This window comes from Thermobia domestica, chromosome 7, assembly GCF_964235325.1.
Source record: "Thermobia domestica chromosome 7, izTheDome1.hap1.1, whole genome shotgun sequence".
NCBI lineage: Eukaryota > Metazoa > Arthropoda > Insecta > Zygentoma > Lepismatidae > Thermobia > Thermobia domestica.
This window is the reverse complement of record NC_137460.1, coordinates 139,004,748-139,031,719: the sequence shown is the minus strand read 5'-3', so window position 1 is coordinate 139,031,719 and position 26,972 is coordinate 139,004,748. Positions and strand designations below refer to the sequence as shown.

The 26,972-nt window shown below is 36.9% G+C and overlaps 1 protein-coding gene across 1 annotated transcript; it reads right to left on the bottom strand.

Annotated features, from left to right (window-relative positions):
• Window positions 1–11,458: 11,458 nt before the first annotated feature.
• On the bottom strand, window positions 11,459–26,373 carry LOC145689354 (uncharacterized). The gene is made up of 3 exons (XM_081763505.1): window positions 25,606–26,373; window positions 23,625–23,649; window positions 11,459–11,601 (listed from the first exon to the last, which is right to left on the bottom strand). The coding sequence occupies exons 1-3, from the start codon at window positions 26,371–26,373 to the stop codon at window positions 11,459–11,461; spliced, it is 936 nt and encodes a 311-aa protein (XP_081619631.1).
• Window positions 26,374–26,972: the final 599 nt, after the last annotated feature.

Genomic DNA, 26,972 nt, shown 5'->3' with positions numbered 1-26,972 from the left:
CCCAGGGCGGCATAACTTCTAGCGCCGGCCCTGGTACAAACGAAAATCTCGCCTGCACATTTCTCTATAACTATATTCAAACGATTGCGAAAATTTGTGGTTCAATTGCACATGGTGGGGGGCTACCATTTAGACAGCCCCCCACTTTGTTTTCGTTCTGCCGTCGCCCCCTAATTACGTACAAATGAAAATTTCGCCTGCATATTTCTGTACAAACGATGCACAAACGATTGCGACAATTTGTGATTGAATTGAACATGGTGATTGGGCTATCACTTAGAAAGTCCCCCACTTTGTTTTCGCCCTGGCGGCGCCCCTAATTATGTACAAACGAAAATTTCGCATGCACATTTCTGTACAAACGATGTAGAAACGATTGCGACAATTTGTGATTGAATTGGACATGGTGGGGGGGGCTATCTCTTAGACAGACCCCCACTTTTTTTCGATCTGGCGGCACCCTTAATTATGTACAAACGAAAATTTAGCCTTCACATTTCTGTAGAAACGATGTGGAAACGATTGCGACAATTTGTGATTAAATTGGACATTTCGGGGGGGGGGGGCTATCACTTAGACAGTCCCCAATTTGTTTCAGTTTTTACGGCGCTCCCATTTATGTACAAGCAAAAATTTCGCCTGCACATTCTTGTACAAATGATGTAGAAACGATTGCGACAATTTTTGCTTGAATTTGACATGGTGAAGTGCTACCACTTAAACAGCCCCCACTTTGTTTTCGTTCTGGCGGCGCCCCTAATTGTGTACAAACGAAAATTTGGCCTGCACATTTCTGTACAAACGATGTAGAAACGAATGCGACAAATTGTGATTGAATTGGATATGGTGGGGTGCTACCACTTAGACAGCCCCCACATTTTTTTCGTTCTGGCGACGCCATTAATTTTGTACAAACGAAAATCTCGCCTGCACAGTTCTGTACAAACCATGTAGGAATGCTTGCGACAATTTGTGATTAAATTGGACATGGTGGAAGAGAATACCATTTAGATAGACCCCACTTTGATTTCGTTCTGGCGGCGCCCCTAATTGTGTACAAACAAAAATTTCGCCTGCACATTTCTGTACAAACGATGTAGGAACGATTGCGACAATTTGTGATTGAATTGGACATGGTGGGGGGGGGGCTACCATTTAGACAGCCCGCACTTTGTTTTCGTTCTGGCGGCGCCCCTAATTGTGTACAAACAAAACTTTGCCTGCACATTTCTGTACAAAAAGGTGTAGAAACGATTGCGGATAATTTGTGATTGAATTGGACATTTTGGGGGGGCTAACATTTAGACAGTCCCCCACTTTTTTCGTTCTGGCGACGCCCCTAATTGTCTAAAAACGAAAATTTTGCTTGCAGATTTCTGTACGAACGATGTACAAACGATTGCGACAATTCTGATTCAATTGTACATAGTGGGGGACTACCATTTAGACAGCCCCCACTTTGTTTTCGTTCTGACGGCGCCCCTAAGTGTGTACAAACGAAAAATTCGCCTGCACATTGAGACCATTTCCGATGAGTCTGATAAGGGGGGGGGCTGTCTAATGGACGTCTCCTTTTCACCTCTACTGTAATTAAATTCTTCCTCGAGAAAATATGTAATCAACACTGTCAGTAGCTACGTCGTCGACTAATATACCTTAACAAGTACAGCTTTATTTTCGTATATTTTACAACAGTTAACCAATTTAAAACTATCGCAAACAAGAATATGTAGTCAACTTCTTAAATACTTCGCTCGCAGGAACCCGTTCAGCGCGTGCAACAAGCAAAACAACATGTTTGGCGTCTCACAAATGAAAAAGGGGAAAAAAGAAAAGCAAAAGCAGCACGACAGTGCCTTATCGCAGTCAGAGCTGACAACATAGTTTCGGTCGTTACTAACGCGAATAGACCTACTAGCGATGTACAAGAGTTATACAGTTACAATATACGTTGTGCCACAGTAGCGCTACAGGCGGAATGTGCACGAACTACAAATGAATATGTTCCCTTACAAGCATCAGACACTGTTGCACCCTCTTTACATTCTACACATCATTTTTTCTCCCACTTTTTGACCTTGACAAGCAGAAGTACCAGGCTTTCCGAGTTCACAACCATAAACTCTTTGTATACAGAGTACGTTTTCAGTTCTTCCAATGACTCTGCGCGCGAAGAACAGGGGTGATGATCGGGCTACCGAATACGGAAGTCAGAGACACCCGGTTGCAACTTTAAATGTAAAATACAAATATAGAGCCTTGACAATGCCGTGAGGATGAATATATATATATATATAGTATATTATATATATATATTATAAATATATATATATATATATATATATTACTGTTAATTTATCAACTATTACTCCTCTGGATTTCCGAATTGAAATAACAGCCTGAGCTATCCGGATGCTTGCTCGTGTAAAGCCCCTTCTGAGGCCAGGCTGGATTGGTTTTTCCCACCTTGTCCGCTAGGCTACGGATGGGAGCGTTACAACACATACCCATTTTTCTTTGACATAATGCTCTATCCACAGACCTTCAATAATTCTAGACGAATGTCAGGTGGTTTTTGCTCCTCAGCGCTGAAACTTAGAATTGTTCCAGGGAGCAAGCATTAATACGCATACTTGGCTCCCCTAGAAAATTGTTTTTCTATTTTTGGGCCTCTTTTTTCAATATTTCTCTTACTCTTATGGACCGCAGAAGCCTGTTTGCCATTCCGCACGGTAAGATCTGTTGGGCCGTTTAGTAACGCTCCTGGGCCCGTTCCATACATGACAATTAATTTAGGGGACAATATTAACAAATCTCAAAGCCGTACGAATAAATATTACTACAGGAACCATAATAGTAGTAGTTTTTTTATTTAAAAAAATGGGCCATGCCTCATTTTCTTTTAATACTTTTTGTGTGTTGTTTTGTTCATGTAATGTAGTAGAGCATGTTTCATGCTTCATTTATAAATTCATGTTCTTATTGTATATGGAGTAAGAAAATTTTGTATTAAAATGGAATCAATAGAACGGTTGGAAGCTTCCCCTGGGGCACAGTTCCCTTGTCCCCCCACAAGTTACGGCCCTGGTGCCCCTTGCCTTAAGAGAAGAATAACAGTTCGCAATTCTCTTTTGAATTATATTCAAGAAGATGCGCCATTTTAAATTGCTCCACATTCAAGGCAGATTTATGTAGAATTAGGTAAATGCCCTCATTTTGGTATTTGCAGTAAAAATGTAATTAGTGACACAAATCCTTTGGATTTTAGAGAAAAATGGCTTGTTTTATATACCTCTTCGAACCAAGCTCATTTAATATTTAACTAAAAGTTAACAAAGTAAGCCATTAATGTAGGCATTGTTCGTCACTTGAAAGTTTAAGGCTTCTCGTCTGAAACATTCATGGAAACAAATATTGTGTAAGAGAAGAATATCAGATCATAAAGACCTTTAGAATTTCAAAATTACTTAGGGATATAATACGTATCAAAACATACAACCTCCCAGCTTAAACCATAATGATTATGCTTTGGGTTGTATAATTCAAAAAGAAGAACTACAGAATGTAAGAAAACAAAGTAGATGATTTGGAAGCAGTGTTGAGCAAATTTCAATTGAATTAACAATTAACAATTAATCTGTAAATTTAACTGTTAATTGCAATTAACAATTGAAATAAGTAATGGTTAATTGTTAATTGCAGTTGGCCATTGAAAAAGAAGAATCAATTGCAATTGATCAACTGATTGAAAGTAATTGCAGTGGAAAGTATTTGCAACTGAATTCTGTAATTCAATTGCAATTGAAATTAATTTTCAATTGATTCAATTGCAATTGATTTCCACAGCAATTACTTTCAATTGATTGATCAATTGCAATTGATTTTCACTGATTAATTTTCAACACTTTAGTTCAGAGAGGGCGTGGGGCAATGGAAACTTTAGCCACGACCAATTGACTCACCACCCGTCGTGACCCACGACCCATCGTGACCCACTCTAACCCCCACCCATCATAAACTACTCTTACCCACTGTGACCCACACACCCACAAAAACCCATTGTCATCAACTCTGACCCATGATTCACACCCTCTTCTCTACTGACTAAAGAGTTTAAACTTGTAATAAAACAAGCCTATAAAATTATCACTCATCGGAGTTTGAATTTCTACGATCAATCGCTCAAGCACCGCACTAATACAATAACGGCGGATCTGACCTTTCTAATATAAATAAAATAGAGTTTGTTCGTGTGTCTGTCTGTCTATCTTTGTGCGGCCTGTGGACGAGACGATCGGACCGAAACTTTTCAAAATTTGGTCACGGGTAGCTTGATCTAGGCCCCAGACCAAGACGAAGAGTTTTTTTTAATTCCTTACTAGGGGGTCTCCAGGGGACGTTTACCTTGACCGGCCTAGGGACCAGAAAAGTCGACCGAGAGTTACCAAATTTTGATCAAAGATACCTTGGTCCAGGTCCCACACCAAGGCAAAGCGTTTTCAACAAAATTCGAACCAGGGGGTCTCAAGGGAGCGTTTACCGGGACATGTAAAAGAAGTAGAAAATGACCGATATCAGTGTCGATTTCATAGATTTCGCAGTCGCTGAGATCAATGGTGAAACTCCGATCGCATTAACTTCCAAATTCACCGTATTCGGCTGCGGGCCGTGGGTCAACGGGAAGGAGGATACCGAAACGTAAAATAAATCCAAAATGACCGATATTAGTGTCAAATCCATGGTTTTCGCGGTTGCTGATATCAATGGCGACACTACAATTAGCGATTACTTTCAAATTCATCCACCGTTGTATGCGGGCCTTGGGTCACCAGAGGGGGGAATTCCGAGACATGTAAAAATAATCGAAAATGACCGATATTAATGTCAAATCCATAGTTTTCGGGATAGCTGAGCTCAATGGGGAAACTCAAGCCCGCATTTACTTTCATATTTAGCCCCCATTAGCTAAGAAAGGGGGCATTATAAAGGGGATCACGAGACATGTAAAAATAATCCACAATGACCTGTGTCAAATCCGTAGTTTTCGCGGTGGCTGAAATCAATAGTGATACTTTCATTAGCGATGATTTTCAAATTTAGCCACCATTGTATGTGGGCCGGGAGTCACCGGGGGTGGGGAATTGCGAGACATGTAAAAATAATGGAAAGTGACCGATATTAGTGTCAAATCCATAGTTTTCGCTGTCGCTGAGATGAATGGTTATACTTCCACAGGCGTTGACTTCCAAATGCAGCCCCCATCGGCTGTGGGCCAGAGGCATTGTTTTTTTCAAAATTGGAACCAGAGGATTATAGGGACTTTTTCCGGCATATGTAAAAAGTAGTAGAAAATGACAGATGTTAGTGTCACATTCATAGTTTTCGCGGTATTGGTTGGGGGTTGGTGGGGGCCAGAGGATATTTTTTCACAATACGAACCAAGGGGGTCTGAGGGGTAGTTCACCGGGACATGTAAAATAGTAGATTTTGTGTCGAATCCATATTTATTGGGGTTGCTCAGACGTATAGTGACACCCCCGATAGTGTATACGTTCAAATTCAGCCCCCAACGGCCTTCCCAATGAAAACACATGTACGTTGTTGGATATATATTCACACAAAATATATCCAATTTTAGAAATGTTTTTTAATTGTTCTTCCGTTGTTCAGTTCGTTTACATTGATATTTTATTTTATCCATGCGAAGAACGGGCATAACAGCTAGTACGAAATGGTAAAGTGTTTGTTATGGAACATATTACAATGAATTCAATTATATAGATAATAATTATAATTAATAATTATTTCCTTGTTGAATTATAGATACTTTTCAGTGGAAAACTGCATAAAATTTAAAAGTCCGAAATCAACGTAAAATAGACCAACGTAAAGGAAAAATGTATAAAATTTTCCATATAATTAAGCTTACAAACTTAAATGGAAATTTAGCTTAATTACATGCAAATTTTTTGTGTCGTTTTGTGCGTCTATTTCCTCGTTTTCTGCGTCACCGGAAATGGGTCAATGTTATCCTACAAATAGGGGGGAACAAGTTAATGCTGTTCCGTCAGGAACGATTTCGAGGTCGTTTCCTTCACATCATCTTGTGCGTGTTTTCTACCGTTTTGTAAGCCTATTTCCACGTTTTGTGAATCAATGGTAGTGGGTGAAAATGGGCATTCAAAGTGGGAAGAAAAATGATCCACTTTCCCACCAGTATCGAATTTCAAAGTCGCTTTTTCGCATTGTTTAGTGCATGTTTTTACCGTTTCTGCGCATATTTTCACGTTTTGCAGGCCAAGGAAAGTGGGTCAAAGACGACCTACCAATATGGCAGAAAAAGACATATCCATTCCACTTTCATGGTCCATTTTGACCCTCTCCCACTGATGCACAAAGCAAAACAAATCATGCATAAAAAATGTGAAGAAAACTACGTCGACATTCGATGGTGACGGAACAGTATTATGTTATTCCGCTATACTTGTAGGCCCTTTTGACCCAATTTTGTTGTCGCACTAAAGTGGAAATAGGAGCACAAAACAGTACAAAGCAGGCACTATACGATGCGAAAAAAATGACCTCCAAACTGGATAGTGGCGGAACAATGGCTCCATTTCCTCACACATTGACAGACAATTTTGACGCATTTCTGGTGATTCTCAAAACGTGGAAGTAGGCGAACAGAACGGTACAAAATACACACTAAACGATGCGAAAGAACCAACCCAAAAATTCGATAGTGGAGGAACAGTGTGCCGTTTAACTCCCACTTTAAAGCCCCGTTTAACTCACCTCGGGTGATGCACAAGACGAGAAATAGGCGCAGAAAACTTAAAAAGGGCACTAAACGATACGAAAGTAACGATCTAGAAATTCGATAGTGTCGGAACAGTGGGTCATTTTCTTCACACCTTGGAGGCTCATCTTGACACACTTCTGGGGACGATCAAAACTAGGAAATAGAGGCACAAAACGTAACAAAACAGGCATTAGTCAATGCGAAAGGAAGGACCTCGAAATTCGGTAGTGGCGGAGGAGTGAGTCATTTTCGTCACACTTTGGAGGCCCATTTTGACACACTTCTGGTGACGCGCAAAACGTGGAAATAAGGGCACGAAACGGCACGAAACATTCTCTAGTCGATGCGAAAGGAAGAACCTCAAAATTCGGTAGTGGCGGAGCAGTGAGTCAATTTCGTCCCACCTTTGAGGCCCATTTTGACCCTCTTCCAGGGACGCACAAAACATCGAAATAGACGCTCAAAAGAGTAGGCGATGTGAAATTAACGACCTCGAGATTTAATAGTGGCGGAACTCTTGGTCATTTTCGTCCCACCTTGGGGACTTATTTTAACCCACTTCCCATGACGCACAAAACGGAAGTAGACGCACAAAACGACACAAAACGATGTGAAGGAAACGAACTCGAAATTCACTGGTGGCGGAAGAGCAATAATTTGTTCCGCCATATTTGTAGGCCCATTTTGACACACTTCCGGTGATGCACAAAATGTCGGAATGGGCGCACAAAGCGACACAAAACACGCACAAAAGATGAAAAAAATGTACCTAGAAATTCGTTGGTGGTAGAACAAGTTACTGACGCCGTGAGCACCAATATAAGTATATACTGTATTTCTTACCAGGGGGCGCGGTGGGTCAGTGGTAGGGCGTTCACCTCCGGTGCTTGAGGTCCCTGGTTCGATCCCAGCTCGAGCAGTTTGGACTTTGTGGTGGACAAACACCGTACTCGTGGATTTTCTCGGGGTTCTCCCATTTCCTCCCACTTTCTTCATTTCATTCATTTCTCATCATCACCGTCTCCTTTAGCCTAACCGGCATAAGCGTCGGACGTAAAACTAAAGATTTCATATCATTTTTTGTAGTTCTTACCATCAAGGCTGAGAACTGCACGGTCCAATTTTTTAGCCAAAGTAGAAGCCCAAGCGTAATAATGATGATGTCAACCGGCCCGGCTCGGTTCAACTGAGCGTACAGCTTGAGCTGGCTTGGTTCGGATTACCCATCGACTGGGCTCAATTGAGGCAATGGCTTGAACCGGCTCGGTAAAGACGAGTTATCGACTCGGGTCGATTGGAGCCAATGGCTCGAACCAGCTACGTTGAAACGAGTCCATAGGCTGGGTTCGAGTTAGCTTAGCTAAGCCAATGGCTCGAACCGGCTCGTTTGGGGTAAGCAATCATCTCGGTTCGGTTCGGCTCTTGTGAGCCTTCGGATCGAGCTGGCTCGGTTGGATGAGCTGTTGCCTCGGCTCACTTCTCGGTTCGGCTCGATAAGTGAATGAGCTGTGAGCGAGCCGCTTGAGTCGTTGACAACCCTAAACCCGGGTCGAGCAGTTTTAAACATGTTTGGCTGGAGTCCCATAACTTCTAACAATTTTTGGCTGGAGCCCGAATATTTGCTCCTCCTGTCTCAAACCAAGAACCTCGTGATCGATGTCCTTGTCTCCTGAAGATTTCTTGACTACCGAGATCGACAGTTAACTAATTTTTAGTATTCCGATACAAACCGCCCATATTCCGTGTTTATACCTGTACACGGTGTTATAATAATAATTAGTTATAGTAGTAGTAGTAGTATCATTGATAGCTGTATTGTCTATGTAGGATACTTGAAGATACTAGTACTTGGAACTACACAAAGGATTTAGCTCGAATTGGCTCGACTCGACTGGAAACTCGATCCGAATTCGAGTCGAGTTGGGGGAACTTTTTCGAGCCGAGATCTCGAGTCGAACTCAAAGATGTCTGCTTCGAGTCGAGTCGAGTTTTAAAGAAAACTCGCTCGAACTCGCTCGTGCTCATTCCTATTGTATGCATGACGGGCATATAGAGTTCTTTCGAAGGGGATAGAACCATAAACATAATATATTTTTAAAATACTTAATTTCACGGCTTTCTTCCCAGGGGGGGAAAGGAATGGTAGGTATCCAGCATTTCTTATAAGTACCTTATTTGAAATATGTAAAACAGTAACAAGTGGACATTACAATATACACACATCTTCTTATCTTCCGTTTTAATTGCTGATTTCAATTGCAATTAACAATTACAATTAAAAATACAAGTTTCAATTGTCAATTGCAATTAACAATTGAATGTTTCAATTGCACTCTTTGGAATTGACAATTACAATTAAAAGTTTCAATTGCCTGGTGACCAATTAACAATTAACAATTGAGGAAAATATAATTGCACATTTTATGATTGAATTCAATTGCAATGGAAATAAATTGTCAATTACAAATTGAAATCAATTGCAATTGAAATTAATTGCAATTGATCTTCAGAGCAATTACTTTCAATTGATTGATCAATTGCAATTGATTTCAATTGATTTTGCCCAACACTGGAAGGTAGAAAAGGAAATGTGACGAAAATTGAAGTTCAGTTAAGGTAGGAATGAGCAAGATAACGTTTTCATCTACGTCGTTCTTAAGAATTTGCATAAAATATTAATAATTAGACTTTTTATTGTTATTTGCAATTAAAAATAAATTCCCGATTGATTGTAATAATAATAATACTACTACTACTAATAATACACTAATTCGGATTTTAGTTGGCTTTAAAAATATATTTACGGCTCTCAGTGACATCTGGTCGTAGTTTTTCGTATTTGATTCTTGTTCCACTCTCGTTCTCTGTAGGATTGACAGATCACAAGTTGTAATCTGAGTGGAAGGTAAAAAAATACAAATTTCAAGAGTAACTCAACCTATTTTTTTTCTTGAGATTGGAATTAGTGACTAGTAATATGATTGATATTTATGGTATTTAAAAGTATTGTTAATAGTCCGGATTGCGAATAGATTATTAAACTGTGAGTAAGTCATTTGTACAGTGTTAACTATTTTCGTTTGAAGCTGGTATGCCATAGAACTTAATTTTTTGGTATTTGCCATTTGTTATCGATGTGAGACATTGATTTATCACTTTCATAGTCGGTTTGAATGTGAGATTCATAAGCTTCGATTTAAATAAATTTTGTTTAATTGTTGTAACACTATACTTATTGATATCAATTATACAATTTCAAGTAAAAGATTTTTAGGAGTCCAGCGGTGACCTTGGCAGGGATAACATCTCCCGAAGTGTTGTTAAGAAGAGGAAGTGGTTAAAGTGGAAAGTGTTCATCCTACATATAATTCGCACATTCACAGTTAATTACAAACACACTTACACTCATACACAATCATTCTACTGATCAAAAATTGATGTATTTTCACTTTTTACGAAGATATCACAACCTAACAAAGTGTTTAGCTGGCCCTCTTCGTCCCGTTGGACCTCCTTCTCAATCTAGACCATAATACTTACCTACTACGACAATTTTATGCGTTTCCTGATTTTGAATTTCTACTTCTCTACTAGCATGATAATATTTCTTTGAATCTAATTTTCTTATAACTTTTATCATTTACTATATATGACAGGAACTTCGACTTTGATGTCGGTCAACCATTGAAAATGGCGGCGTTAGCCATTTGTAAATTTTTTTTTTTAGTATACATACAATTTTATACAAAGAACTATTTTCTACACAAGTAATTCAAAAATCTTAGAGTTGTTGCACATAAAACCATAGATGATGGTGCACAAACTTTTTTAAAACACCATTGAAGGTGCAGAAGACAAGACAAAGATTTTTATAGAGTTGTTAATATCCTACTGAAATTTACTATTGAAGTATTCTAGCCTTTGACCACCTATATTTTGCTATATTTCAAGATATCGTATTTAATAAGTTCCCACTTTAGTTCAATTGGCTTGGTCATAACCAGCGTACCATTAATTATTTTTCGTTTAATAGTATAAGAAAGTTCTCCCTTCTTTCCAAGTGCGCTATTTGTGTTGTCTTTATGGAGATAGGACGTGGGTGTAACGCATTTATACTCATATATATAAAAATGATTTGTGTTACAAAATGGTGAGAGTGGTTACAAATTGGCAAAACTGTACTAGAATGAAGATGACTTTAATGCATGAACAACTTTAACTGCAAGTGGTGATTATACAAATGTTTGAGCAAAATGTCAAAGGTGAATCTTGGTGTTGCTCTGACCTACATCTGGAATGACTATAATTCTGCAAGTGAAGTTTATTTACATCCATAATAGTCTCTTGGCCTCGAGAACACCTTTAACTCCAAAATGGTCAGGTGTGGAGATATTGATTCGACGAGTAATGTGACAACTATCTGCTCAGAAGTAAATTGATTTCGCATGTATCTGCACTGATAATTCCGAATAATTATAAGTGTTATCAATCTTGTTAATAATATGTTTTAGAGCACTTTAAGAAAAATGACTCGATAATTATTAGAATTTTCACTTTTCTTCTTCTTGTTCTGAATTGGAATGATTGATGCTTTCAACTCGCATGACAGTTCCTCCTTGTTACAGGTAAGATGAGTGAGTTTTTGTATCTTGTTACTTATTTTTCCACTCCAACTAAAATTAACTCAGCCGGACTTTCTTCTACATCAATAGATTTATATTTATTCATAGGAACCTTTACGTCAGTTTGATTAGCCGCTGTAATATGCGGTTTTGTTGGGTACATTCCACTTTCAGGATCTGCGATGAAGTAACTCGTAAAAATATATTTTTATTTATTCATTATGCTATGCGTATTAGTGAGAAAGGTTCTATCGGCTTTCTGTGGTATGCATTTGCAATGTTGATAGCCTTTCTAAAATTTATTGATACCCTTATGCATGTCGAAAATGTTGTTTTTTTCTTTTACTATTGTCTGAAATGTCATTATCTTTAACTTTCAGAAAACACGTTTTGTAGTTCTATAAGTTATTCAAAATTGACCGTCAAATCTCATACGACATTTTTTGTAGTTACATAGTGTGTCTATCACCGTTTTGCCTGTATTCCTTGTCGGCTAGTTGAATATACTGTTGATTAAACCAGTGTTTCTTCCTAAGTATTTCCAAGTGTCCCAAAAATTATTTTTTTATGAAATTTTAATGCTATTCCTAATTTCAACTCAAATATTCTCAACGCTATTACACTCTGCGAGAATCTATTAAACATTTCAATCTGGTATTCCTCTCTCCACTTACTCTCCTTTACGTAATTTCTTTAATGGCTTTCAAATTCAAATTTTTGGAAGTTTCAGTCTACTGGTCAAATCTTATGAAATAATATAGATAGATAGGTACACAGAAGTATAGTAGATAGGCAGACAGACAGACAGACAGACAGACAGACAGACAGATAGATAGATAGATAGATAGATAGATAGATAGATAGATAGATAGATAGATAGATAGATAGATAGATAGATAGATAGATAGATAGATAGATAGATAAACACAAAGAGAGAGAGAGAGAAAGAGAAAATTGCCTCACACCCTTTTACCTTCTCGCACCTGTGCTACGTCAGAATTGGGCCTCTTTGCAAAACGTATTGAGAGCTTAACCTAAACACAAGCCTTTTAGTACTCAACGTGTTAACGTGGTCAAGAGGTTTAAGGTACTGATTGTATTTTTGATAACCTTGTGTATGGGTTCGAAGCCCGCCTTTTCCATGTTTATTTCCTTTTTGTAGCTCCGTCGGAATGTTCAATTTTTATTCTTTACTGATTTCAAATAACGTTTACATTCCAAATAAGTGGCATTTGTTCGGATATTCTTCTCTTTCGAAATGAAGACAAGAATAAAAACAATATGCAAAGAAAAAAGTATTATCAGTACTAAACGTTACCAGTAATAATTGCTCCGAAATACTAAATACGACCTCTTTTACCATCTCTTATGAGCTGTATGTATCATTTAACTTTGTAATTCCATATTTGAGCTATGCTTTTCTTCTTTGTCTTAAAAGAGAATTTGAAATGGAGTCACTGTTACGTAACCATACAGTTCATTTTCCTATACTGCAGGCAGATTGAACTCAAGCTACTTTGTTTACAGAATCTAAGTATTACCAAGGGATCTAAGGAGTCTTAAATTCCTTTAAAGAGTATGTATCATCATATTCAGAAAAAATGATAATGCAATTAGAAGTTTGTACACGCAAGCCAGTTATCAGCGATGGTTTTTGATTTATGTTACTCCTGTTTCCGTCGATTTTAAGGATTTGCTAGAGTTAGGAGGATTTAGATAATTTTTATCCGTAGTATCATCACTTATCAAAACTTGTTGGCCATTACGTGATGCAAGCTTTTTTCGCATTAAATATACATCTGAAAAATTTCAGATTTGTGCAATTTTTGACGGTGTTGGTGATCAGATAGAGTTGTAGAATCGACTAGCTGGATATAAGTGTAGGTACATCTACAATCCAGTAATTCAAATTGCGGACCTGATGTCAACATGTGCAGAGGTATGTAAAAATTCATCATGTGTTATATTACAGAATACTACCTTGCTAGATCTATCCGCTTTCTCAGGTTTGCTTAAAAAACGTAACAATATCATTTGGTGATGCACAATCATACACACTATCAGCACTAGTTATACAGCGCACATATCTTCTTTGTGTGTGAAACCTGAATTCTACACTTGACAGAAGCTCATGTAGCTTGGATTTCACGTTAAGCTGTAGATCTATATTTCATATAACCTGGGAGATATTTTTATTTTAATGTAACATACTTGAATATAAGGCTTAGTATTGCTGTTTTATTATCATATATGTTCATAGCTAGTTAATTAGATTACTATTACTGTTAGTATATGTACGGATACGTAATGGAACCATTTTTATTTCTATTTCTTAGTTTAATAGTATTGTGTGTGATTATTTATTTGAATTTTTTTTAAATCTTGTTTAATGAAATATATAATTGAAAATATTGCCTAGCATTGTATTATGTATTAATTATGTTTATTATTATCATATATTTCACAGCTAGTTATTTAGTTCACTATTACCATTAGTAGGGCTATATCTGGCTATTAATTTCTTATTATTTGACATTACGTAATGAAAGCAATACATCTTCTTTGGTAATCATTTAGCTCATGTACAGTAACGAAAAAAGTATTATTCAGTTGACAAGATTTCTATTCGTAATAACTCAATAATAAATTATTCTATTACAGTACCGATTTTGTCAAGTTATCAAATTATAACTATTCCAAAAGTAACGACAAGAAAGATCCAGATTAAATCATTTGTTCCCGTGTTAATGAAAAAATGTCAACTGTAGAATACTTTCTTTTCCGTGTGTACAGGAAAATCATAAGGTTCGGATTCCCGTCTCATATATCCTTGGAGATCTTCTGATTAGTTTAGAATATAATGCAATTTACTGTAATATTTACTTGAATATATTGTTTAGCATTGTATTATGATATTCTGGTTAATTATTTAGTTTTCTATTTCTGTTATTATATGTAGAAATGTATTTCTTGTACTTTGACACTACGTAATAAAAGCACTACATATTCGTGGCTAATCATTTAGTGCATGTAATTTCTGTGTAGGAAAGTTGAGTTCGACTCTTGTCGGATTTCAGGTTAATCTGTAGATCCATGTCTCGTATAGCCTCGGAGATATTCTGATTATTGTAGAATAGAATGAATTTTAATGTAATATTTACTTCTATAGAGTGATTAGTATTGTATTATATATTTCATAGATAGTTATTTAGTTTACTATTAATGCTAGTATATGTAGGGGTTTATTTCTTATCCTTTGGCATTACGGAAAGAAATCATTTTATAAGTATAGTATTCATATAGTTTAATAGTAATTTTTTGATTATTATTCCAGTACTTTTTAAATCTTATTTTCGCAACGTAGATACAGAAGTTATTTCTTTTTTAAGTATTGCTATTGGAATTAATTATTTCATATGTTTTTTTTTAATAAAAAGGTTGTTTTCGTGGTTTTACGTGAATATGTTTTGGGAAACTTGAGTTCTATTTTTGACGATAGATACTAAAGTTCGAGTTTCAGGTTAGGCTGTAGATTCACGTCTTATATAGCCGAACCTAATCCTTCTAGAATAGATTTTTCATAGAAAAATTGATAATGAAATAAAAAAAATATACATATCATGTGGTTCGAATTTCACGTTAAACTATTCTTGCTCTCTTGTAGGATACTTGAGCTCGACTCTTGACGGATTCCACGTTAAGCTGTAGTTCCGTGTCTCATATAGCCACGAGGACATTCTGATATACTTTCTTTGCTTTTCGTGGATATATGTGTTTATGTTGTGGGAAACTTCAGTTCGACTCTTGACGATAGATCATGTAGTTCGAATTTCACGTTAAGCTGTAGATTATATGTAGTGATTTATTTATTGTTCTTTGAAATTACGTAATAAAATCATTGTATTAAACTTTAGTCTGTCTCTTCATTAATTTGATGTTAAGCTGTAGTCCATGTGTCGGGAAATTTGAGTTCGACTCTTACGATATATCAGGTAGTTCGAATTTCACGTTAAGCTATAGACTATATGGAGGGATTTATTTCTTGTTCTTTGACATTACGTAACGAAATCGTTTAATTAAATATGGGTTCGTCGCTTGATGGTTTTAAGGTTAAGCAGTAGATCCATGTCTCATGTAGTCTGGGGGATATGCTGGTTTATTTTACTTGCTTCTTTGTTTTAAATCTTGTTCTCGTAGACATATGTGCCTACGTTGTGGAATAGTTGAGTTAGAATCTTGACGGATTCCACGTTAAGTTGTAAATCCGTGTTTCATATACATTCAAGAATATTCTGATTTATTTAATTTGCTTTTTTAAAATCTTATTTTCGTAAATTTCATTTGTTTTTTTTTTTAAATCTTGTTTTCGTGAATATACGTATGTGCCTATGTTGTGAGAAACTTGAGTTCGACTCTTAACGATAAAACTTGTAGTTCGAATTTCACGTTAGGTTGTACATTCGCGTCTCACTTAGCCTTGCCTGCTCCTGTGGACTAGACATTTCAGTGAAATTTTTTTATTGAAATCAAAAATTGTATATATCATGTAGTTCAAATTTCACGTTAAGCTGTAGATTCACTCACGTTTAATATAGCCAAGCCTAATCCTTCTAGACTAGAATTTTCAAAGAAGAATTGATAATGAATCAAGAATGTGTACATACAGTATATTCTCTCTCTCTCTCTCTCTCTCTCTCTCTCTTGTTTCTCTTCTTAGTCATCTCTCAGGTGCTACCTATTTGCTATAGATAGTGATTATTTAAATTATTATACTTATTATCATTTAATTTTGTGATTCCTCATTTGAATTACGTTTTTCCTGTTTGTTTTATAATATAACTGTAAATGGAGTCTCCGTTACATAACGAGTAAGTTCATATTCTTATACTACAGGAGAAAGGGACTTCAGCTACTTTGTTTACAGAATGTAAGTATTGCTAATGGAACTATGTAGTCATATGCTCCTTTAAAGAGTATGTACCATCATTTTCGGAGAAAATCTCTCTTCTACATTACATGTTTACAGCCAAATTGATATTGAAATCAGAAATTTGTACATATTATGTATTTCGAATTCCACAGCTGAAAAATTTCGCTAACATAAATTGTTTTGTATTCAGAAAAGCTAATAGGTAATGTAGCTTAAGGAGACCATAATGTAGAGTTTCGATTGGGGTCACTAAGTTAAGTTAGGTTAAGAATAACGAAGGGAAACCCTCAGATGCGGTGTTTGCCCGCTAGAATACATTATTCGTAAAAAAAAAATGTTGGAAGATACAAACATAAGGGATTCAAACTGCACAAATAAGTTACTGCGTTACGTTAAAGATATTAATAACATTCAACAGCAAGGCTGTATGATACGTAAACCTATATTTACAAGTCTCATACGAGGAATTGAAATGATATAAGTTACCACCGGGAATTGAGCTCGGGTGTTACAAGATATAAGTCTATTCCATACAGTTGCAATATTCAGTAGATCAGTTTTTTGCTTAAAAGAAGAGAAAATTATTTCTTATTACAGGAATACCATTTGTGAAAAATGATAGCTTATAGTATTAACTGTATGAATTTCTTTTTAGAAAATAATAAAGAAGGAAGAAAAAGACAAATTTGATTTTCCGTGCTAAGTAAATATAGTTTTAGCGTTTTGTTTAACACCTAAGCTATACGAGTCATATATTAGTGTAGTATTTGAAGAAATAAACTGGAGTTTTCTAATGTATAATTGAATTGCATGGAGTTGCGATATTTACGTACAATTGTTCTGTAGGCAAGGAAATATGCTACAACAATATAACTGTTTTTTTCTTTAACACTAATGTTCAATCTAAGGAGACAACTATTACTCACTCGGAAAGTGTTTCTTACGTATTATTATTTTACTTCAGTTGCAAAGCTATAATCCTGAAGAATTTTCTTCATTTCAATCATATATTTTGTCCACGAAGCCGAAAGGTAACATTAAAATCCGATAAATTAAATTCAGTACTATTCAGCTTAATACATCCACCTTTATTACTTACATGGAGTAATGATTTGATTCTCGGTGAGGGAGCATTATGATTTGAGTTCAAGCTCCCCAATGGGTTCGATTCTCGCTGAGAGAGTACGCATATGTGCCTTTAGTGGGAGAATTATGATTGGAATTCCTGGTGTGTCGGACTGTAATTGTAGAAACGGCCGTGCCAGCTGCTGATTGAATTATCTAGACATCGCGTTCTAGTTCCACCCCAGATTCGATTCTGATTCGACTTCGAGTTCCAGCTTAAACTGTAAATTCCTCTCTCTCGCTCTCTTCCTCACGTACAAATTTTCTTACATATTATTATTTTACTTCATTACTTTATGAAAGCTATAATCCTGAATGGATTTTCTTCGGTTCGATTGTCGTGAGGTGTGTTCAGGTTCAGAACACATTCCATGGAGATTGAAATGAGTTCATTTTAGTTTAGAATCTCTTTCATAAGCGAGGCTATATGAAACTTGGACCTACTGATTAACGTGAAATCCAATCCTCATGAGCTCCCGCCAGGAATCCAACCCGGGTCTCTCACTTTTTTGAATTGGAATCCACACATTAAGTTAGGTTAACTTTGTTCTGTGAGTCTTTAGATTGATCCTTAGTTAAGTAAGTTTGTGTTCCTCCAAGAGATTTTATAAATGTATTTTCCAATTCAGAGTTCAAATAGTCCGAGACAAACGAAACCAAATGTACAAGTTTCTCTCCTTGTAAAAAATAAATAAATAAATAAATAACTTCACTAACGAAAGTGAAAAGCGACTTACCCAGATTCGAATTGTTGAATACGTCAATCGAAGGCAAATATTCATATTAATCGATAGATCTTAGCGGCTCTCATCATAGAAATTTTGGTTCAGTTCTTTCCTTCGACATAAATAACACTGGTCCTGGTTCGATTCTGGATGCATTCAATCACACACACAAAAAAAATGCATAAAAGTTCTTAAGTCATTCCCTCACATTGGTAATTTCTCATCCATTTCATATCTACCTGTTCAAAATCGAGAATTTACATCATAAAGTGACTAACAAAAAAAAGCACCGTTTAGTAACCGTAACAAAAAAAAGTTCCAATTGCGTCTTCAAATATTCAAATTGAATATTCTTGATATATACGATCGACTTGGATATATACGTTTTCTCATTCTATATCTTCAATAAACATGACATCACCTGATTCAAGGCTCCCTATAAAAGCGACTTTGAACGAAATGCTATATTCCCCTTAGCTTCTAAGATCAACATCGATGAATCTAAGCATCATCAACATCAGTTCTTCAATAACTTTTGAGTGGAACCCATTTTACATGGGAAGCTTCTCAGTCTCATCTCATAGTCTACAATGAGGCGGAGTCCAAAATTACATGTTTCATCTTGTTTATACACGAATCTAATTTTAGCAAATAAGATCAATTCGATAAAAGGAGAAATTTCATACAGTCTGCTGCCATGGACATTTACGCCCATCGCTGTAGGGGGCTAGGGGGTCCAAAATAACTACCGAATACATGTCTACGTTCATATACAGAAGAAGAAGAAGAAGAGGAAAACATCACTTTTCATCTTGTTTCTATATACCCATACAACCGTCCAAGAGTATGCATGCGACCTATCACCTAGTAACATACTAGTTTAGGCCGGTTTAGGCAATGGGAACTTTCCCAGTCACTGAAGATCAAATTAGCCGAAGTATATTATTCACTACTATGGCGACAAGTTATCTCTTTGTTTCAGGCCATTCTCGACGTGAAAGACCATGGACAGAATTTTTTTTATCCGAACATTACTTTGGGATGTATTTAAACATACCTTATTCGAATTAGCTTTTTCGGTATTCCAAATTCTGTAAGATTGTTGTAATGTTTCTCTCCTAACCGAGTGGTATGAATTTCTAAAATCAATAAATAGTTGATATACTGGAGTATTACATTTGCACGTCTTTTCGAGTATTTGGCGAATGGTAAATATTTGGTAGATGGTTGTTCGGTTTCGTGTAAATCCGGACTGATAACCTCCAATATTTTTATCTGCGTATGGAGTCAATCTTGCTAATAGAATGTTTGAAAGTGTTTTATAGGTTGTTGACAGAAGGAAAATGCGGAATTACTACATTCAGTTTTGTTGTCTTTCTTGTAAATAGGGAAAATGATTGATTCCTCCATTTTTGTAGGAATTCTTCCTTGTTCCAGATAATGAGAATAAGTTTGAGAATCTTTTTCTACAATTTTTCGCTTCCAGCTAAAATTTACTCAGCCTAAATTTCGTCTAACCCGGAGATTTGTGTTTCTTTAATTTTTTACAGCATTTTTTACTTCTATTCGGTTGGGTTATGAAATCTACGTTTCGGCGGTATATATCTCCTCTTCTCCACGTACATTAGTTTCTCGCTCCGTGTTAAGTAAATAGTCAAAGAAATCTTTCAATCTATTTAAGATGCTATCTGTATCAGTGAGAACTGTACTGTCAGCTTTCATTAATATATAAGTACGAGGTTAACAGCCTTTCTTTAATTTGTTGTTCCCCTTATACAAGTCCAGTATGTTTTTATTTTTACTATTATTTTGATGTTCTTCAATTTTAGCTTCCAAAAAAAAAATCGTGTTTCTTTGCTCTAAAATTTTGGAGCTTTCCCACCTTATATCTACGAAATTTTGTGTAGTTATTTCATTTAAATTTTGTAGCCAACGTAATTTTGTCTGCTTTCTCTCCTCTCCTAGTTTAATGCATTCCTGGTCGAACCCTGCTTTATTCCCACGTATTCCCGCGTGTCCAAATTATTCTTTCGCTGAAATGTTAATGCTATCTCTAATTTAAATCCAAGTATCCTCAACACTAGGGTACTCCGAATATACTAAAGCCGAGAATCTTTTCGAAACTTTAATCTGATATTCCTCTCTTACCTGGTTTTCTTCTATTTTCTTTAAATTAAATCTCTCCGTTTTCAGATATTGAATATTTCCTTTATTCAACAACAATATATCTATGATCTTGAAGCTTTGCTGGCGTCTACTATTAATCCAATGTTCTCGGGATTGCTGCCAGAATGAGTGTTGCTGTGCTAAGCTTGCGTTACCATACAGCGGCAACATCTTCAGAGCTATGTGTTGGAGTGTGCTGGTCGTACAATTTATATTGTTGTCTTTAAGAATCGCTATGTTTCTATTTGTTGTTTTTGTTGGCCAATGGCTTGCTCTGATTTTGCTGGTGGAAACTGCTCTCTGATTGGATGATGGTTCTTAATCGTTTAATCCAAGACAAAAACCTGAATCATTTCATCCGAGCAGAGAAAAAGCAGTGGTGAGTCTCTCCAGCAAATGATTAACTGAAGCAGCTACAAGTCTTCTATGCAAAGGCCTGAAATTCGCTCCAACACCAAAACACATTCCCATCACGGAAACTGTAAGCGGAATAGAACAAGCAATAAAACACTTAGACCAAGAAGCAGCAGACCACATACGCATACAAGGCGTTACGGTCCTTATGAGGGCCAAGCAGCAGAAGCCGAAATACAACCTATCCAGAGAAGAAAGGAAAGCCCTCAATGACCTACGAGCAGATGACAGCATCATAATATTACCAGCATACAAGGGGAATTTGACCGTCATTTTCAACAGGAAAGACTACCACTCCAAGTTGACATGCCTACTGGAAGATCCAGTATATTGAAAAATTATCATCGTTGGTGCCCATCTGGTTGGAGCTTCAGTGGCAACAGTAACGAACATTATGGGGGTATCGAAAGGCACTGTGTCCAATGTCACGAGAGCATACACAATTCATTGGCAAACGACGTCTGCAAAGCTCGACAGTATTCGAAAGACAATTATGTCAGATAGTTACCGGAGGGCATTAAAACGGATTGTAGCAGCTGAAAAGAAGACCACTGCATTGAAAATTACGTCTGAACTCAATTCTGACCTACAGAACCCTGTTTAATCGAGAACAGTGCGACGGGAACTTTATGAAAAGAAAATTCATGGCAGGGAAGCTATCGCCAAACCCCTGGTCATAGCAGTAAGTGCGAAGAGTCGTATCCAGTGGTGCAAGGACAAGGCGTGGACTCATGAGAAGTGGAAACACGTGATGTTGTCCGGTGAATCGACCTTCACCTTTTTCCAAAAAACGGTCGTATTGACGTATGGAGAGAACTGTCACAGGCCTATGATACAGACTCTCTGTTCCCAACTGTAAAGCATGGGGTGGTTCTGTTACAGTGTGGGCAGTGATATTGTAGTTTTCTGAAGGTCCCGTCATAGCCCTGCATGGAATGATGAATGCTAAGGAGTGTGAGGCCATTTTGGGGGACCAGGTTCTCCTCATGGCCCAACTATGGTTCCCTGCTGGTGATGACATTTACCAAGATGATTTGGCACCTTGTCACGCTGCAAAAACGGTGAAATCATGGTTTTAGGAGCATGACCAGGAGCTATCACACCTTCCCTGGGTCCTAAAACCACCAGATCTGAGCATCATTGAGCCATTGTGGTCTGAGTTAGAAAGACGTGTTCGATCGCGTTACCGCCTCCTCCAGCATCCTTTAAAAAACTAGAGCATATTTTGGAAGAACAATGGTACAAAATTCCACACACCACGATTCAGGAGCTGTATACGTCAATTCCAAATCGAATGCAAGCTGTTTTGTACGCAAAAGAAGGCCCCACACCATACTAGGTATGCTTTTTAAACTTTTGCAAACGTTTTAGATTTTTGGTTTAACCCTATATATTCGGGTGTGATATACGATATTGTAATACACAACTTTACAATAGTTGATAATTACAATAGTTGAGTATCAAAACATAATGGTAAATCATCTATGGGCATCATGCATGCGAGCAGGCAAGAGTACAACTACTAGTTCTACTGATAATTTTTGCCGGTAGGAATTAGCCTAACTCACAGTTGGGATATTTACAGTAAGATTTGTTTTACAGTAAGGATTGTTGTTCAAGCGAATAAGAAATATGCTAATATACAGTTGTGTCATTAAAGTTTTTCTACGCATTTTGTATTAATTAGCGATAATCTAATAATTCCAATTTTACAGCCGAAATGAAAACAAAATATACGTAGAAATATTCATGAAAAGAATTGAAATCATGTTTTTTATCAGTAATGTTAAAACATAGCACATTAAAACCATGTCAATAATAATAATAATAATAATAATAATAATAATAATAATAATAATAATAATAATAATAATAATAATCCAAAGAGATACATAACTAAAATTGAAATTTACTTATTAGATACAGATATACAGATATAGGACGTAAATATATCTAATGGTGAAAACAAACAGAAAACAATAGAAAGATATCAATAGAAAAGCAGGGGCAAAAGTGCTGGGGAACGCGAGGGAACGCTGTCTCCCCACTTCCAAAGAATATGTATGCCTCCCCCAGTTTCTAAAACAATACAATGGGCAAAGATAGCATAAGGACTGTGTAACGTCATGTCGCTACCTACCTCCCCTACCTTTTCAGATCCACTTTTACCCCTGTCCAAATCAAATCGTTAATCCATTACTTTAACACGTATAAGTAGAAATCTGTAAATTGGACATTTGTGACATTTGTATAAATAATTAAATTATGCATCAAAGTGGGACCTATTTCTCTTTAGCAATTGAATATTATAAGAAATAACTCAGGAACAGTAACGTGTAATTAACCAAGAGCATTAATTTCATTTATAGTAATTCAAATTACTTTATTGTTCAGTGCCAACTTCTAAAAACAATAAGACAGTGTGTTTCTAAAGTTTCAATTTAAATATTATAAATTATTATCACTTCAATTATCGTAGTATCGAAATTTAGCATGTGACTACAGAACGTTCCTACTTAAGGTTGAACTAAGGAAGTTTTTCATTTAGAGAAGCTTAAGACATATTTATAATCAATTCCTAGACACAAGTTAACAAGCGACACATATTGGAGGCCACTTTGTCCAATGTTATGAGCAGGATGTCGCTACCTGCTCTGTTTATATTCTTCTAATGGTCAATGATTGTCCTTGGATTGCTTAGGTACATTATGTTCCACAAAAAAGAAAAACAAATATAAAAATAAAAGAAAAACTGATAAACTTAAATCTGGTGAGTAAACTATTTATAAGCATTTCGATATCAATGGATTCCCAAAGTTTCATTATCTTTGTTGACTTACATGATGTATGACTAGCTGTTAGATCCTGTTGGAACCAAAAGAAATGTTCACTTTATTCAAGTGAAGCTTACACTTCTGAAACAAAAATCGCGTTAAAAAATTTGTAGACTATTTTTTTCCTTGGAATGGCGCACCATACTCGTACGGTCTCAGAATGAAGTGGAAACTCGTCTACTGCATAAGGACTTGCCTATCCCATATATGAGTATTCTGAATATTCAGGTATCTACATAAATGGAATCAGTTATTATCACTGGAAAGTATCTTGTTTATTTTGGTGACCGCACTGTTCGGCGGGGAAATTTATTGAGTCACTGGCAATTTACTATGTTTCTGGAACTAACAGGTATGACTATTGAATCACTCGCATCCCGTACAATTTGAACTTGCAGCTTTTTTAAAGACAGACGTGCTGCAGATCAATGACAAGTTTTCAAAGATTTCCCTATATATTTTGCAAGTTCTTTCAGAGACTTCCTAGGGGAGTTCTGCATATTTTACGAAAATCCACAACAACGTGTTGTGTGAGAATTTGTATTCGACCACTCCTCGACTTATATCCAACATTTCCAGTTTCGTTAAACCTTTTCAGCAAATCATTAACTGTAACAAGAAAGGAAAGTCTGCAAAAGGAAAGTAATAACAACGGTGGTAGATTTGTGAACTTTGCAATTCCTAAATCGCAACGTTCATAAATAAACTTGGACCTCACTAGACGAAAGAACACATAATCAAAGTGACCACCTTTTAATAGACAGAAGAAGATAATGTAGCAAAACTTATGTCCGGCTGTTACGGAGGGCTGAATGTGACACTACCAGGTAGCAACAAGAAAAAGAGAGAGATTGTTAATTCAATGTTCTCGGGATTGCTGCCAGAATGAGTGTTGCTGTGCTAAGCTTTCGTTACCATACAGCGGCAACATCTTCAGAGCTATGTGTTGGAGCGCGCTGGTCGTACAATTTATATTGTTGTCTTTAAGAATCGCTGTGTTTCTATTGGTTGTTTTTGTTGGCCAATGGCTTGCTCTGATTTTGCTGGTGGAAAGTGCTCTCTGATTGACTGATGGTTCTTTTTGTACTGAGAAGCTGGATCCAGATGTCAGGTAGATTGTAACCTTCGTCTCTGTTGATGGATGGCTTGTATGTACGGATGAATAGAGATTCATGTATTTTCCTGTCACAGAACTGTTTGCTTTTCTTTAGTACTTCAATTTGGTCCCATATGGCCGTATGATTGTATTGTATGCAGTGTTCGGCTATTGCAGATTTTTGAGGTTGCTTATGTCTGGTGTGTCGCTGGTGTTCTTTCATTCTGTCTTCAATGTTCCTTCCCGTTTCACCTATGTAAGTGGCGTTATATTCACAGGTGATCCTATAGATGCCTGGTGTCTTTAACCCCAGTGAGTCTTTTGCAGTTGGTAGTAAACTCCTGATCTTCGGTGGAGGGCAGTGTACAGTCTTGATGTTGAATTTATTCAATAGTCTTGCTAGTTTGTTGGAGGTTTTTCCCATATATGTAATAACTGCAATATTTTACTTGTCTGCCGTGTTGTACTCTTTTGTGGTGCAACTTCTGCTACTGTATTTTCTCATGGCTGTCTTGATCTGTTTCGACGAATATCCGTTGAATTTGAATACCGTTTCCAGGTGAGACAGTTCTGTGCTTATATTATCTGGATCTGCTATTTGATATGCTCTGTGTATTAGAGTATTTAACACCCCCATCTTCTGTGCAGGATGATGAAAGCTGGTCGCATCGAGGTAGAGATCAGTGTGCGTGGGTTTCCTGTAGATTGTAGACTTCCATCTGGTTTCTTGTATACGAGTACACCCAGGAACGGGAGTCTTCCTTCTGTTTCTGTTTCCATTGTGAACTGGATGTTGCGGTGTATAGAATTCAGATGCTGCAGGAATTCGTCGAGTTTCTATCTGCCATGGGGCCATATGACGAATGTGTCGTCTACATATCTGTAGAATACTGTAGGTTTGTATGTTGCTGTTTCTAGCGCTTTGTCTTCAAAATACACCATATAGAAATTTGCTATTACTGGAGAGAGAGGAGAGCTCATTGCCACACCATCACTTTGTTCAAAGAAATTGTCTTTGTAACTGAAGTAGGTAGACGTTAGGGTGTGTCTGAAGAGATGTACTATATCCCTGCTGAAGTGCGATTCCAAGAGTTTAATAGAATCATCTAGTGGTATCCTCGTAAAGAGAGGAACCACATCAAAGCTGACGAGTATGTCATCTGCGTTTGTCTTGATGCTGTGTAGTAGCTGTACGAAATCGCCGGAGTTCTTGATATGGTGTGTACACTCTCCTGTTAGTGGCTGTAGCAGTCCTGTTAATTTCTTGGCCAGGTTGTACGTGGGGCCTCCTATGGTGTTAACTATGGGTCGTAATGGAACTTCGTTCTTGTGTATCTTCGGAAGGCCATAAATCCTTGGTGGTATTGAACCGGAAGGTTTAAGCCTCTTCTTTTCTTCTTCATTCAGACTGGAACTTTGTATTAATCTCGAGGTTTTCTTTTCGATGACCTTGGTTGGATCTCTGTCAATTCTTCTATATGCTGAATATTCCGGTAGGCATGTCAATTTGGAGTGGTAGTCTTCCCTGTTGAGAATGACGGTCGTATTCCCCTTGTCTGTTGGTAATATTATGATGCTGTCATCTGCTCGTAGGTCATTGAGGGCTTTCCTTTCTTCTCTGGATAGGTTATATTTCGGCTTCTGCTGCTTGGCCCCCATAAGGACCGTAACGCCTTGTGTGCGTATGTGGTCTGCTGCTTCTTGGTCTAAATGTTTTATTGCTTGTTCTATTCCGCTTACAGTTTCCGTGATGGGAATGTGTTTTGGTGTTGGAGCGAATTTCAGGCCTTTGTATAATCTTATATTTTAGGTACATGGAATTGAAATTAAAACTTAAAATTCGTTATGCTTATACGTTTTCGTTAGCGTTAATTAAGTAATTCGCTAAAATAAAAAATCCAAATATAGAGTGGTTTTATGGGAAACTGAAAAATCTTTCCCACGTTACTTATATGAAACGTCTTCTACACCCCAAAGTGTTTAAAGACTTCCGGCAGGACTAGAATGATGAAATTTCGTAAGAGTGTAGCCTTCTTCTCGAGACTAATGTACAGGAAAATTTCCAAAAATGAATATTTTAGTTTTTATGGGGGGATGAAGAAATTCCTATGTTATTTAAGTGGGGGTTTCCTTAGAATAAAAAATCTTATCTTTTAGATAGTTGAAATAGGAAAAAAACTTGAAATTTGATAGAATTGTGGATTTAAGAGGTGCGAGGCCGTAGGCTGAGTAAACGTGAGGATGTAAAGGGCGAAGTC